At 29.5% G+C, this 17,238-nt stretch overlaps 1 protein-coding gene across 1 annotated transcript in view; it reads left to right on the top strand.

The window, feature by feature from the left end:
• The window catches only part of LOC136980732 (uncharacterized protein PF3D7_1120600-like), a 109,322-nt gene that overhangs the window by 36,246 nt on the left and 55,838 nt on the right, over nt 1–17,238 (top strand). Inside the window, exon 6 of the mRNA XM_067276930.1 lies at nt 2,585–2,855. Coding sequence (XP_067133031.1) covers nt 2,585–2,855 — 271 coding nt within the window. The remainder of the gene's footprint in view (nt 1–2,584; nt 2,856–17,238) is intronic.

Here is a 17,238-nt window from a genome sequence, read left to right as displayed (position 1 = left end):
GGTCTTGTTTTATGCAGAGGTTGTCAGCAGATCTGTGTAAAATGAAATTCCATGTAAATTTCTGTTCCATCTCAAGTAATTCCAGATAATTGCCTAGACCAGGGGTCGGCAACCTTTTGAGTCGGAAGAGTCAAAAATTACAATTTACAAAATTTCAAAGTTTTTAAAGAGCCACAAAATTTTTTCTTGCCAACAATAAATAGTACTCGCATAAAGTTTTTTGATTAAAAAAAACTAATCTATTTATTCATATATAAGTAGTGTTTTTCATAACAAATTAGATAATATATATATGGCATTATTAGATAATTACTTATTATTTAAGTAAAAAATTAAAACAATTAAACATTTACTTAAGTATGCTGGGGTGTAACCCAAAACCTGGTGTTCTGTGTTTTTTTCTTCTGCTTTTTTTAATTTGTCATTAAAGGTCTTTATTATTAATTAAACATTTACTTACAACACTAACTTGTACTTGAATAACAAACAATTGAGCAAACAAATTCAATGGGAGCGTTGGCTTTGCATGGTTTTAGAAAGTTTTGATAAATTTGGCTCACTTTAAACAACTTAAAACTTGTTGTTTTAAGTTTCAGACACGATTCTAAATTTTCATTTGTTAGTTGGCTTCTTACTTTACTTTTAATTATATTCATGCAAGAGAACGCTTGCTCGTACGAATATGTCGATCCGAAGATAGTCAGCACTCCAAATGCCAACTTCTTCACCTCACTGTAGCAATCTGGAAGACTATTCCATGCGTCGAATATAAGTGCCTCAAGTCGCGGCATTTCTTTTAAAGCTGTCCACTTTTGTTGCGTTACGTACATACATTTCTGGACCTCCAACTCTTCCAACTTGCTTTTCAATTCTGTAAATTTTCCACTCCACAAAGCTTTACTTTGTAAATCGATCAATTGCATTTTTAGAGATCCAGTATCAATTCCAACTGGCTCAATGTGGATTTCGTTACTATTTGTGTTAAGAGGATTTACTATGAATGCTAGAGTGGTTTTGTTGGTTTTGAATTGCTCAAATCTGTCAGCAAATTCATCTTTAATTTTTTTTATAACTGTGCTGAAGTAATTCATGTCAACAGTTGCACTGGTTTTATCGCGATATTGCTTTAGAAATTGAAAATGAAGTAATTTACCGCTCTAAATATCTTCTGCAAAAAGAATTAATTTTTCTTCAAAACAAACCAATTCTTCTACCAAAACATAGGCTGGGTTTCCCTTTCCTTGCAGTTTTAGATTCAGCTCATTTAATTTCGCTGTGATATCCACCATAAAGTAAAATTTTTACAACCATTTGTTGTTCTCTAATTCAGGGTGATTAATGCCTTTTTCATTTAGGAATGTATTTATTTCATTCAAGCACAAAGCGAAACGTTTCAACACCTTACCTTTCGAAAGCCATCGCACTTTATTGTGAAGAAGGAGATCGTATAAATAATATTTGCATATGGAACTAAAGAGCCGCATGTGGCTCGCGAGCCGCAGGTTGCCGACCCCTGGCCTAGATACTTAAGCAACCATTTACAATTAACAGAAAAATATTAAAATATTTTTAAAACATTTTTATGTTTGTTTTTACTGTATACATATGGAATTTTGTGATAAAAAATGATCAGTTTGTGCCTTAATAGAATTATCCTGTACATCTAAAGATTAAATTAACCTAACAATTTTTCATCCACAAAATTATGAATCTGTTCTGCATTTATCAATCTCAAGTAAAACAAGACATTACTATATTTTTTAGATTGTTTATATACAAGATGTCTGAAATTTCCAAATGCAGTCATATCTCCATTATTTATCATTTAGCTGTGGTTATTCAAATGTCATTTTGTTCCAAACTTAAAAACTTAAAAAAAAAGCCAGTGTGACAAAAAGCACAAAAGACACATTTATTTAGTCCCATGGCAATTAGATGTTCAAGAAAATAATACACTACAGTTTTAAAATACATATATAAAGCCACTACTACAGTTCTGACCTCAAACTATAATTAAGTTTTGTGTTTGCTTTGAACTTTGGGTTGCCACATCCAGTCTATAGTTCAACACCACTTGTATCTTTGTCCACTCCATTAGACTTTACAAAACTTCTTCAATCGGAAGAAAAATGTTTCTTTCTCAAAACCTGACAATACAACTCTCCATTCTTTGATTCCAACTTCTCCAAATCCTCAAACATTCTATTTTTGTCTCCTAAAAACAAAACATTCATTTCATTAAACTTCTGACTTAAATTTTCCTCACAATTGTGTTCTTCTGTTTCATGTTCTATACTCCAAACTTTTTAATATATTCTGTTAAAACTCCTATGAATTCCACAGGATTGTTTGTCAATTCTAGCATCCTCACAAACAACTTTTCCATTGACACTGAGGTTTGTTAATTATCTATTTTTTGAGATGAAATATGTATTTTTTAAGGCTTTGCCATTGAAAAAAAAAACAAAAAAATTTTGGTATTTATACAACCATGATTGGATGATAAATTACAGAGATTTGAATGTATTTGGAAATTCCAGACACTCAGTTTGTGTGCATGAAAATAACTAACATTTTTATATAGATTTCAGGTGTTTCAAGAGAGAAGGTGCAAGATTCACATCCTTCACCTAAGAATAACTGTCGGCAAAATAGTATTAAATATGACTGGGCTTGTCAACGATATAGTGATGAAGAAGTTTTGCGTTATATTACAGAAGATCGTTGGGGATTCTTGACTGCACTTTTTAATAATTGTTATGGTGATGGTCATTTTGCTAATTTGGTAAAATATGCATTTTGCAAACAAGCTGATTTTGGTTTAAAATTTAAAGCTTTTGTAAGACTTGCAACAAGTAAGTTTAAAAAGTTTTTTCATATATTTATATATTATGGGAATGTGATTAGTTATAACAATGAATATAATAGTGAAAAACTTTTTCTTTTAATTCTTCGGTTAATGTTACCTTAGGATCCAAAATGGCAGCCAGGGAAATTTTTCCCTACGTTGGAGACTGTGACGGGGAAAAATTTTTTCCTCCGTTCAAGATGGCCGCGGTTCCGGCCGCCATCTTGAATTTCTCTGCAGACTCCGCAGATTTTTTCACCGAAATAAACAATAAAAAACAACAAAAAGAGGAGTTTTTTACTCACTTTTCGATTGTTCGATATTCGGAGTATGATCTCCTGTTTGGGGGTCGACGAAATTTTTCGAATCGTTGACAGTTCTATGTTTGACCACTACTCCTTCTATGTTGTCAATATGCATATATCCTTTCCATTCGTCCGTTATTACCGTACTGCCGGAATTCACGTATTTATAAACGATCCGATTCACAGTGTTTTCTGATCTGTCGTTCACCTGACATAAGAAGCAATTCTTATCTTCATCACAATGAATGCAAACGGACTCGGTCAGCTGTATGCCTAATTTTACAGCAAAATTCGATGCGTTATTGATACGGGGAGGCAAACCTAGCTCCGAAAAGTCGTCTTCCATCAACTTGTAAAAATCACGGGAAGTGCATCTCGACCAAAATTCGTCGTTGCAACTCAAATCGGCAAAACTAGTCATTATCGAACAATTGGCAATAAACTAAACGAGGGGGGTAAGGATAGGGAAAAACACGCTTTTTCCTTAATTTTTGATTACTTGGTTTTCTAACTTTTAGGATTAAATTGTTATAAAAGAAATAACAGTACTTACTAATACTGGAGGAAATAATAATAATAAATATTCAACGATAGCAATTTGTGTGCGAATGAAATATCGTTACGGAAAAAAAAAACACAGCAATTAATCCAATATGCAATTCGTTGCAACACAGCAGTAAATGATTCCAACTGGAAACTAGTCGATTTGCATAAAATTGCCCAGAAATGACCAGAAATCACGTCGCAGATCATGCATTTGCATATTCGTTCGTAACACACCTACGAATTTCCCGCCGATTTTACTCTTGCACGACATCACGAAAAGGCTCCCTCTACCGTCGCAAATTTACACACTACCGTCTCCGTTTCGAGGTTACAGGATACTCGGCAACATCAAACGCAGGGTAGAAACCGAACGGGAAAAAATTCCCCACGTCGTCAACATCACGATTCTAGGGAAATTTTTTTTCCCCGTCGCAGTCTCCGAAGTAGGGAAAAATTTCCCTGGCCGCCATTTTGGATCCTAAGGTAACATTAACCAATTCTTCAATTTAATCTGAAAATATTATGACATAAAATTAAATTAAATGAAAAATCCTTTGTTTAAAAATTATTAACAAATAATAATTAATTATCTACTTTTAATATTTAGTCTGTAATTCTCTAAGACTATTCAGTAAAACTGCATTCATCGTAAACTACAAAAATAACCACTCATACCTTTAAATGCGGTGCCAATTTAATTTTTTATAATTTTTGGTCATTTTAAAAACCCTTTCTCAGGGTAAAAATTTGCGATTTAAAGATGAGAACAAAAACTATCCTCTGGAACAATTTGCATTTCAAAATTTTAATGCTTTTGAATCCCAACCATTTGACTGCACATGTTGGACTACCACATCGATTTATTTTTAATCTATGTGGAAGTCCGATACGGGAAGTCAAATGGTTGGGATTCTAAAGCATTAAAATTTTGAAATGTAAATTGTTCCAGAGGATAGTTTTTGTTCTCATCTTTAAATTGCAAGTTTTTATCCCGAGGAAGGGCGTTTAAAACGACTGAAAACATTAGAAAAAATAAAATTGGCCACATTTAAAGGTATGAGTGTTGTTTTTGCAATTCTCTAAAAGTAATAATCCAGATAAATGTGTTATTAGTTTTCTTTATAATTTATTTTTTAATTGGAATTGTATAGTTTTTTTAAACTAAAGTTAGATAAACAAACAAAATTCATTTTACATGAACAAAAACAGATGTATTGAAATGAAATGATTTTAGTTGTTTTCTCATTCCATATAAACTTCTAAGCTATAAAATTATTTTCTCTGATAAAATTGCACAAATAATTAAAGTTGATTATTTGTATAATACTCTAAAACTAAAACTTGATTATTTTTTCTGACAGCAGTTTTATTTTTATGCTATCAAAGACTTATAAAATCACTAATAGTAACAGTAATGATGAATATTAATAATATATTAAAATAAATGAAGATTTTTGAAATAATCAAAAAGTGGACAATCCAAGCTGGTAACAAAGCAAATATATTCAGTGTTCAAAATGCTCTATTTCATATACTTTTTTGTAGGTAATATTTTTTACTTTTGATTTTAAATAGACAAAATCTTAGTTTGTTAACTTTACTCTTATGTAAGAAAATGCAGATTTCAAGTTTGGTTATCAGATTTATTTTTAAGGACAGTTTTTAGAAATTAAACAATTTATCTCAATCTGTTGTGTTAGAATACATTTATTCTTGCTTTATATCAAGACTGCTTAACAATTAATGTTTTCTAAAAATGAAACTTTTGGCAAAAAGTATCATATCTGTATCATTTCGTAAGTTGTAATAATAAATTCAAATATATATAAATTTTTAAAAACAATTATATATTTAAGAGAAAAGTGAACAAATTATATATAAACAATGAATCTACAAATCCTATTTTTAAGAAATTTGAAACAATCTGCTGGATTATCAGGCTAATTTAATAATTAGATATAAAGTAATTTGATTAGAGGTGGAGGGTTAGGCTGTCACATCAAGTCAAATTATTTTATATCTAATTGTTAAGTTAACTTTATTTTAACCCAATAATTCAGAAGATTGTTTAGAATTTTGAACAAATTGTATTTTGCATTTTATATAGCTATTCATTGAAGTATGATTTTTTTGACTTATTCATTTATTTGGAAGTAAATATTTTTAAAATTTTGTTTATTTTAAAAATTTAGAAAATGATAAGAGCTAAAAGAAATGTCGAACAATATTTTAATTTAAATATTTTCACTATCTCAAGTTTCTATAGAGCACCAGATTATTTGTTGATAATCAGCTTTTATGAGATGTAGATTCTCTTTGACTCTTCTTTAAGTGCATCAAATAAGTTACAATTTTACAATATATTATATATACTGAATAATATATATATATATTATTAATAAATATATTATAAATAGATTAACTATCTTTTCATTGAATAACAACTTCAGATCTTATATTATCAGTGTTTTCTCCTAAAACTGATAATCCTCATCACCCAAAAACAAATTTTCCTTTATCATCATCACTGTTACCAGCAAAACTGATGTAAGACAAGTAAATTAGTGCACATTGAAAGACTCCTCTCCCATATAATAAAAGGGAACTTTGCTGGTGCTTGAATGAATAGTAGTATAGAAGAATCTCATTTCAATGGATTATTTGGGCTGCCGAAAGTCATCCATTGTTTTGAGAATCCGTTATATTGCAAACAACAGATTTCCTGCACACACTGGAAAATATCTGTTGTTTGAAAAAATTTCTGATTTATAACCCCTATAAGAAATACCAGTACTTGAAATTATTCAATCTCTTGAGATCTCTATTCTTTATCCTATAAAAACATGTTTGTAACATACATGTACTGTACATTATGCTATATATGATTATATATTATTCCATATGTGTGTACAACAAAGCTGGCAAAAGCATAAAGAGGCAAATTGCTCATTAGTGCTTTGCTTGATTTCACGATTTGTTAAAAAATCTTGTTTATCTTGGTTTCTTTCTATTGAATACAATACCACTTGATATTAGCAATGTCATAACACTACAGCCTGTTCATTTGTGCTGAAATTTGTTAGGAAGGTCTTTACAACTTGGGAATACTCGATGACCTCACTAGATTTTTGCACTGTACTTGAACAGAGACTGAATGTTCACTAGGTGACTCCTACTTAATTGTATTAGCCAGCTGACTCTTTTTGTACAACTCTTTAATTGTACTGCACATATCCCAAATGTAACAAGTGCAAGTTTATCATCAAACTACAAATTTCCAGAAACAAATATTCCAAATATTAACTAAACATTGAAAAAACAGATTCAATAGATTTGGGATAGAAAAATCCATTATTCTGAGAAATATGTTGTTCCATGATTTGTTAAAATGAGATTCTACTGTATTATAGGCAAAGAGATCAGTCTTTACTTTCATCCCAGCTTTTCTGATCTCTGTCTATAAAGTGAATTTAAACAAAATGCTAATTAATATATTATCACTTGATTATGCCATACTGGGTGCAATGGCATGATGCATGATTTTGTAATTGTGAGGACTGTTATCAGCACTTAAAATTTGATTTATCGTATCTTCAATGATTTGTACAACATTAAACATATCTTCTATGCTAAGATTTCAAAAATAAGTTCTGTTGAAAATGCAATACATATATAAATTCTTATTAATGTTTGATAACATACATTGGAACAAATGTGTGTCACTAAGTAAAGCTTCATATTTTTAAGTTATACTTTTAATGATATACTCACTTTGAACTGAATATCTACTTCAAACAACAAAATATTATGTAATGTGCAATTTATTGTGACATTGTCACAATGCTGGGCTGCAATTTTTAATTTATTTAATTTAAAATATATGTTTTCCACCTCAAATTAGTAGTTGCTTGCCCCTATAAACATACTTTTCCTTTAACAATAGAGTCGTGCCAGTCATCTATTAATTGCTTTCAGGAAAAAAGTTTGAATTGAGGATTTATAGGTCTACAATTTTTTTTCAAATTGTAGCCCAATTACAAGAAAACCTCTATAGTTATGGAAACCAAGTAGTTAAAAATGTTCAGAACCTAAAGTAGAAATAATTACTGTATATTCCGGCGTATAAGACAACTTTTTAATTCAGGAAATTTTTCTCAAAAGTTGGGGGTCGTCTTATAGGTTGAGCATATCCCAAACTCTATATTTTAACTGTAAAAGTCTGGGAGTTGTCTTATATGCCAGAATATATGGTATCTCTTTTTCTTACAAGCAAATTAACTGTTAAATAATGAAATGTTACTAAACAGCAAATTTATAATAAAAGTCTACTGTTTCCTAACAATATAAACAACAATCAACCCAAAACATTACTGTTTCCAAATGATTTACTGCGTTTTTAGCTGGTTAAATTTTTACCAGATTGTTTGGAACTTTTCCAATAATAGCCAAAAAAAATTTTTTTTTCAAAATGTATAAACTATAACTAATAAAAAACATTTTTGGGCACATGGGTATGCCATGTACCTAAAAGGGTTAACTAGTATAAAGGATGACAATATCTTCTACTCTGTTTACAGGTGTTATGATCACTCTCGTACACACTCATTGAACCTTTATCCCCAGTACTGCTTAGATTTCGTGAAACAAATGTTTTCAGCCTCATCCGTGTACAAGATATGATATGTTATGATGATAACAAGAATGTGGTGTTGTATAAAATCAAGCCAGTTTGATATCAATAATATAAATCAAAGAGCATAAAAATAACTGTTAAATTTGACTCTTTTTTTTGATTAGTCACTTTATAATTTTATGAAAACATAAGAAATTATCTGTTTGTGCAAAGATGATTCATTTATGATCTGTCAAGAATGGCTAATCAAATAGCATTTATTCATCTATCAAGATCTAAAAACCTAAATCAGTAACTGCTAAAATGAAATAAGATTTTTGTCATTCTTGGAAATGATGAAAGTGTTTATAATGATGATTTAAAATATCTAGATTAATTTTCCAAACAAACAAAAAAAGACTATTTATTTGGAATACTATATTGTCCAGATTTTGTAAACATAGCATTACAACCATCAGCTAAGAGAGATTGAGAATGGAAGAAACTTTCCTCAAAGATCTATCTTTACTAGAAGAAAAAGATAGATTAGTAGGAAATAAATATATGAAGGAACTAATATTTTCTTTCTTCCTATCTCTCAAAAATTAAAATGTAAATATTGTTGGATTAACGAAAATCCAGCTAATATGAAAATTTTAATATTTTATAAAAATCATTCTAAAAGTAAGATTTATCATTAATAAATTAGGAAGTTAACACATTGATAATACTTCTTTCTTTGAAGTGTCATCTACAGATTGTTTAATATGTCCAGTAATTACTGAAAAGTCATTTATTTTTTGCCGAAGACTTAAAAATCACTTTGATAAGCTTTGGAAAGACTGAAAATTCAAACTGATTTGCTGGTCTAGAGCTTTCAATAATTACAATTAATAAAGTTCTGGTTTGTCAGTCACCAGAACACTATTAACAAAAAAGATCATTGACTTGATCTATCAAATGACAATTCTCAGTGCTGCTAACTAGCATTTTGTCCAAATCTCAGAAATTGTTTGAAAATCTTAAGGTAATCCTGATGATTGCTCCAAAAAAATCAGGATTGAGATCTTTAGTAACTTGGGCAGAGAATTTATTTTGATAAGTCACTGATTTCTGTACATGGTTGCACAGCTTTAAACATTCCAAATTGAATGTCTTGGCTGTATAACATTCCAATTTGAATGTCCCAACAAAGAGAAAACAAAAAGTAAATTTTGAGTTGCATTTCATAATTTTTGTTCCTCTTCTCCAGGAAAAAACTCATATTTATACAATTAACAGCTGCAAACGTTAATTGCATAACTGCAGTAATAATCATTATCTTCAAGTTTGCATCAGTAGTTTTCTTCTCTGAAAAAATAAGCATTTTTTAAAATTGAAATATACACAAGAAAAAGTATACTTTAAAGATCATAAAAGTTTAAAGCTACAATTGAAGTGTGTGAAGATTCTATACTGACACATTTCTCCTCTTTCACATTATCCTCTTCATGATTTCAGTAAGAAATATGGGAGCTAGAGAGTATCTAAAAATGGAATGATCGCTTTTTAATGAGTGAGATATATATCTTTGTCTATGGTTTTAGTCACAGTTACTGAAAAAGTATCATCATTGACAGTTACAGTTGCTGAAACAGTACATGATCAAAATTGCAGTTGCATAATAGCAGCAACTGCAATGAAAAGGATGGTGATTCTGTTAGCTCTTTTAAAACAAAGTGAAAACTCTTACTAATCATCATGCTACTAGATGCACCAGAATCACCCAGACTATTGGTTTTGATTAGAACCACTACAAATTTAATTGATGAAATAAAAAAAAAAGCAAATTTATTAAGTTTAAATTGATTATTTTGATTTTTATATTATTTATTTTGTATATTATACAAAATAATATAAAAATATACTTTTTTAAAATAATTTGATATATAAGCAATGTCAACCAATGGCAGAGTGAATAAAACATTGAGAGTTGGTCACAGGTTTTCTTTGTGTATCTGACACCTAAATAGGGATCAGTTTCCCCCAGAAAGTCCTCTTGGGAAACATTACTACCCATGTATTGTGTTGCCTTATCCCATCAATTCAGTCTGATATATAAACAACTGTTGATTTGAATTATTTTGATATTTCATTTGTTGTACCACTGTCTGTAGAAATCTACATAACATGCTTCAGTCTTTTCCAGAACACTTAAAATTATTTACAAAGTAATCATCGTTGAATAACCATTTATTAATAAATTACTCCAAAAAACTCATCACTAATGTTTTTGAGCATCCTCTACAGTTCCAAGATCTCTAGAATAGAGATGAGAATATTATGAGACCACCTTTATTGATTAAATCAGTGTGTTCTAAAGGATTATAGATCATTATTTCTGAGACAGTGTGTGGTCCATCTGTGGTTTGTGGTGAACAGTACATTGGTGGTTTGTTCACCTGAGTAAAATAGTTTCTTGCTCTGAGTGTATATGGTCTTCTAACAGACACATCTATGACTCTCTGTTAATTATTTTTGTTTAAAATAAAGTTTTTGGTTATATTACAAATTTATATTATTTGAATTGGAACTTGCAACACATTTGGGTTTCTGTTTGCCTGATGATGAAGGATGTTTTTACTCCATTGAATGCTTCTTCACCACTGGCTAGTAACACCTGTGCATCATCTTTTCAACTATAACAATGCGATTGAGAAAGTTCTCTATCCTGTTGGTAATGTCAGATGTTCCAAACAGATGCCCATTTGACAATGTTTTTGGACATATACAGTGTGGCCAGATGCCCAGATTGTCTACCACTTTGTCTACAGTGATTAAATAGCTCTCTTGAATGATGGCATCAACTCCTATGATAATGTTGGTAATGACACTCTGAGACCTACCTGGATAGGGTTCATCAGTCACAGAAATATGTCCAGAACAGAACTTTCTCATTCACTTGAACACTCTCTTGCATGTTACATGCAGCTTGATCTATGAACATAGTTGCATGCAACAATAAATTTTGAGTGCATTTTTTGCCTTCTAACACCATAAATTGTATTGCAGTTTGAGAGAGAGTTTGAGCATTTCAGCCATTTTGACCACCTATTGTGGAAATAACAAATACATAGTGTTTTTTATATATTTTGCCAATTTTTGTTAATAAAATGCTGTTTATTAATTTTTTGTTATGAATTGTTTATTCAATTCTTGGCATTAGTTATAAAATACAATATTGGTCAAATGGCTGCCTCGAGCTACATTTTTCTTTACATTTTGGCATACTTTAGTACTTCAGTAATTTGAATGATTTCTTCATGTTATTCATATTTCATTTCTTGAATTCTTGGCTTGTTTGCATTGACCTTTTCCTTTAAATAACCCCAGAGAAAAATCCATCACTGACAAATCAGGTTAATGAGGTGACCAGTTGAAGTCACCTGATTTTGACATTATTTATCCAGGAAATGCTCTGTACAAAATTTCCATTGTAGAGCAAACTGTATGGAATGTTACACCATCCTGTTGGAACCATATAAGCTGCAATTCTTCTTTATTAATTTTAAGCAAAAAAGTTTTGTATGATAATTCTATAGCAATCACCAGTCACAATAATAGCATTTTCTTAAAGACAAAAAAGCTATTCCAGCATTTATATTTTAATATATCTAATACTTTTGGCTATCTATGTAGCCATCCTCAGGATCAAACATTTTGAATAGAATTCTTTAAAGTTTAAATATTGTTATAAACACGAATTTGCATAGCATAGCATTTTCATTGTCATCTTTAAAGAAAAGTGATGCTGCCAGCCCAAATTGCACACTAATTTATTCTTTGAGGGTGAAGTGGTCATTCATGAATTAATTTTTGATTTTCTGTTTTCCAATACTTGCTATTCTGTTTGTTAACAGATCTACTTACATCAAATGCACTTCATCACTCATGATTAAATTTTCAAAGAAATTTGGGTTTTCAATATACATCTGTAACATTTGCACTTCATTTAAGACAGTGTTTATAATCATCTTTTTGCAGCTGTTGTGTCAATTGAATCTTGTATGGATAAAACTGCAAATCCTTTTCAAAATTTTCCATGACATTGTTGAAAAACACCAATTTCTTATATGCAATGTCTAATAGAGGTCCCTGGACATTCACCAACATTTTCTCTCATAGCATCAATGCTCTGCCAGTAAATCTCAGAGTATACTGTGTTTCAAAATGGTTGACTACATGCTGAACTAATGGCTTTGAAGGAACATGATGTGCACCAAAAACATGACATGGTTTTCTTTGAGTACCACAACTGATGATCTGTTTTGATAAAAAGTTTTAATAACCATAACATGTTATTGGGGTGTCAAATGTTTCATCATAAATTACTAACAACCAAACTGCATGGCAACCAAATGAAACTGACTGTTGTAATATAACCAAAGGTTATAGCTACAATAATAGAACTAAAAGAAGAGTAACCATTAGAGCAGATGAATTTGACTGTTCTACACCATGTTAGGGTAAAAGTGAGTCCCTTTCTCTCTTCTACTCCCCCCAGACAAAGACATTCCTTCCTCATTGTTAACCCAAGTTCTCACAATTCATGAGGAACCAGATAGGGAGTTAACAGAGATCCTTTTTAGTAACAGATTTTAGACCACATCTGTGACAGTGTGGCCTACTTGACACTCCTTCTTAGCCTTTTCATCACCGTTGATGATACAACTTTACATTGGCAAGGTGAGCTAGCCTGTTAGTTCCATTTTCCGTTCTAAACATCACATTTTTAGGCATGTTGTTGTAGCATATTACTTTATTGATCCAAGAAGGTCCTTTAATGCTTGAATATTTTCTTCTTGTGCCACTTTGAACTAAAATCCAGGATACAACTTTAATATTTACCAGAAGTCTTGTGTGACTTCTGGTAAATATTAAAGTTGTCAGCACCACTTTGATGCCTCGTCAGGACTGACAGCATTGTGTCTCGGTTGACAAGAGTAGGTTTAGAACACTTACCATTTGGCATCATCAGCTGCTAACTGCTTAATTGTAGCAAATACAACAAAAATATTAATACTTCAACCTTTCAACAGTTGGATAGTCAGGTATGATGCTATCCCAAAGTAGTGGAGAATAAATGTGGGAAAATTTTAAAGTATTTTTACCCACGTTTTTTCTCATTATCGTTTTGGAAAAAGATTTTGTAAACAGTTATGTCTAGAAAAGAAAAGTTTTTTTATTGTTACATAATTCATTTTTTATGTGAATTTTTTTTCGCGGTGGTTTTTGGCAATACCTCCAAAAGTTAATATATTTTTAAAAATTTTATAAAAATGCTTTCATTGATTGTTGGTACAACCCCTCCTCCATGTACCATACATTGTTACAATGCATTTATGCACACATTATGATTAAATTTTACATTTGGTTATGTTTATTGGATTTCAGGTGGGGAGGATGATATAGACCCCTAAAACATCATTAAATTGTATTGTTATTGGATTTATATATGTTTAATGAGAATGCATTGTCCTCGAAGTTTCAGTCTTCTCTCTCAATTACAAGTGGATGAAATTTCAGTTGCAAGATTTGAGGATATGATACAAAGCAAGTTAAATAAAAGTGTTTAAAAACATGAAAGTTTTAAAATAATAGTAATAATATACTACAGAAAATATAACATTTACGATGATAAAAGTTTGAATTTGAAAGAAATGTAAATTTTCTATGACAGGAGCAATCTGTCTACCAAAGAATTTCTTGACAGAACATTGCTAACAATAATTTATCTGAATATTTTTAAGCTGTTATTTTTAATATACTCTCTCATTTTTCAAATTGCTGCTGCTGCTGCTGTTTAGTGATTCCTTTGTAAATGTATTATATTTCAATTTGATTTCTCTTTACTAGTTTTTCATAAATAATATGATCGTAAATATCATTTATTAATGTATCATAATTACTTAACATAATATTATACTAAATAATTAAAATGGCCTTTAACAAATATATTTGGACAGTAATTCTTGTATGTGATATTTTCAATTTCAATTTTATTCATAATGAGTATTTTTAAAAATATTGAAAAATAATAAGATATGTTGACACGCCTGTGCATATTGAAAAACCATGTTTTTTTTTGTTTTTTTTTTTCATTTTTAAATATTGCATAATTTTTTCTTTTGTCTCTACTTTTTTGATATCTTCATATATTATTAATATTTTCATCTATAGTTACATTCTTGTTTTTCAGTTTTATTTTTGATTTAATTATATATCCATGCTTTTTATGTTGCTGGTCTTGCAAGTACAGTAGAGACTCGTTAATCGGAACCCCCGGTAATCGGAACAATTTTCAGTCGGACTGTGTCGTGCTGAATCGAACGTTTTTGATACTAAATTTACTTCTAAAGTATAATTTTCATGTTTTTATATTCTTCAATATATTTATTTTGTTTGTACAAAATGCAGAAATAATTTTTAACAATACGATAGCCTCGATTATTATTATAAAAATTTTCGTTAGGCTTAAAATTGACGAAAATTCAGCACGAAGCGACACGCAACGGAGAAAAATTTGAACATCAGACAGGTTAATATATTTATTCGTACATAATCAGTAATCGGAACAAATCACTAATCTGAACAACCTCAGTTCCCAGTTGATTTCGATTTTTGGTTCTCTACTGTACTTTTGTCTCTCTTTTAATTATATAATTAAATAAGTATAAGCACTTACTTTTCAAGTCTTTTATCATAATCCAGACTCCTAAATAATAAATTAATAATTTGTGTTGGTCATATAATTTAACTACATGTCAACATAGCATTAATGTTATAAGTTAATAATATATTATTTAAGATTGAAAAAAAATTGAAAGAATTTAATGATACAGATTTGTTGAAAGGAACTGTAATACTTTTTGCCAAAAACAAAAAAAAATAGTAAATATTTTAATATATTGAAAATATTCTTATACTGAGTTATTATGTAATAATAATTTATCCCAGAGATCTTATTAAAAATATGAAGTCAGTACTAATATTTTAGTAATTCATTTTAAGACTTCAAAAGTTGGAATTTTTAGCAAAGAATTAAATTTCTTTTTTCTAAAAGATGATTTTTATAATGGGAAAATATTAAATAAATATTAAAACACAACAAAATGTTATAAGGAAATGTTTGATATCACATTTTCACTTACTTTTTTTTATCATATAATTAGTATTATATATGTTAAAAATGTATATAATACAAGTTATAAACATTGAAAATGAATAAATTAATATTTACATTAAACAGGAAGAGGTGCTTCATATGGTAAGAATAGTAAAGTTGGTGAGTAGGTTACTGTTTCATTAATTCTTGAACATTTAAAGATCTGTGTTCATAATAATCTTGTAAACTGGTGAATTGAATAAATTATAACAATTCAAGCTTGTTCCAGCACAAAATACGTAGTTTATTTATTTAACATTTTTTGCTTCTAGGCAGCCATCCTGAGGATTGAACATTAACTGATTAGAATATAGAATATAGAACACAATTTTAAAATTAAAAATGCAAAATTTCAGAATAGATAAATAAAATGAACACTTCAATAAAAATAAAATAAAAACAAAAATATATCAAATAAAAATAAAGCAAAGATATACTATAAATAAGTGAAGTAATAAACTAAAATTACAGTCTTCATATCAGTAGTCCTTATTTTGTCTAAAATGTACTTTCATGCTATGGACTGGTAACTGGTATCTTTAAGGTTGTTGCATAAACTTTTCATAGCATGCTTGTATATCATTATCTTTTTAATAGTTTTTCCAGTAGCTTTTTCTCTGGCCTTTTGTAGGAGTTTTGCATCTTAAAAGTGAGGAATGTTTTCTGGAAATGTGGCTGTGATTACTAATGTTGTTGTGCCTTTTGCTGTATGCATATTATATTGATGTTCTTTAATTAAGCTATGTGGGAAGATTGTGGGACATATAACTAATATACTTGCTAATGAAGTTTTGTGCCCTAAGGTAAATGGTGTTTCATAAATACCGGGAGTTGTGTTATGATCAATAGGATCTTTATCATTTTAAAATGTGAAATGATAAAGACTCTGGCTGATTGTAAGCCATTGGTATTACCTGATTATTAGATCAAATAATATAATTGTTTTTAAATATACATAACTTGGAATTGTTTTATACAATTCTTTATAGTAAGTTATAGTCATAAATATTTATTATATTTTGTAGTGAAATAATTTTTTTAAACCAAACGATTGCCATAATTAATCAGGCTATTTCATGCTATAATTAATATATAGAAATTGATAATTTCATTAAGAGATGATGCCTAATGTCTACCTCCTAATACTAAATTATTTAATTTCTAATTATTAATTGTAGCATAGAATAGCCCAATTAATTACGGTGATTGTTCAGTTTAGTATTAATACATCAACTTTGGAATGTTTATATATAGTTTTCCTCCCCCCCCATATAATGTAGTAGAGTTATCAATATTTTAAATAATGATAACTGTTACAAAGAAATATTGTAGGAATATACAGTATTATACAAATTAATTGGGACAACTATCAGTTTTATAAGAAATTACATTTATTTGAAAAAATGCAATTTACATACATTAATAGAAGTAATAATCTACATAAATTAATGTTGCAATATAAATATTTTGAGATATTGTTTATAATTTGTTTGGTTGTGGGATCAAATTTTAATCAGTTTTGATATTTTTATTATTGGATTTTAAAGAACTTAGAGTATTTGGTGGAAGTGCATCATCATCATGAGCATTAATAAGTTTTATAATCAAAAATCAATTAAATTGTTATAAATTTTATCATTATTGCATGGAGCATGAACCATACTTATTCATAAAGGCCGTGATACACTAGGCGATTTCTCACGCAGGAGATACGTCTCTGAGC

The sequence above is a fragment of the Centruroides vittatus genome, unplaced genomic scaffold (assembly GCF_030686945.1).
Source record: "Centruroides vittatus isolate TY-2023 unplaced genomic scaffold, ASM3068694v2 contig_717, whole genome shotgun sequence".
NCBI classification, from domain to species: Eukaryota; Metazoa; Arthropoda; class Arachnida; order Scorpiones; family Buthidae; genus Centruroides; species Centruroides vittatus.
The sequence above is the reverse complement of the archived record's forward strand: the minus strand, read 5'-3'. Positions and strand labels throughout refer to the sequence as shown.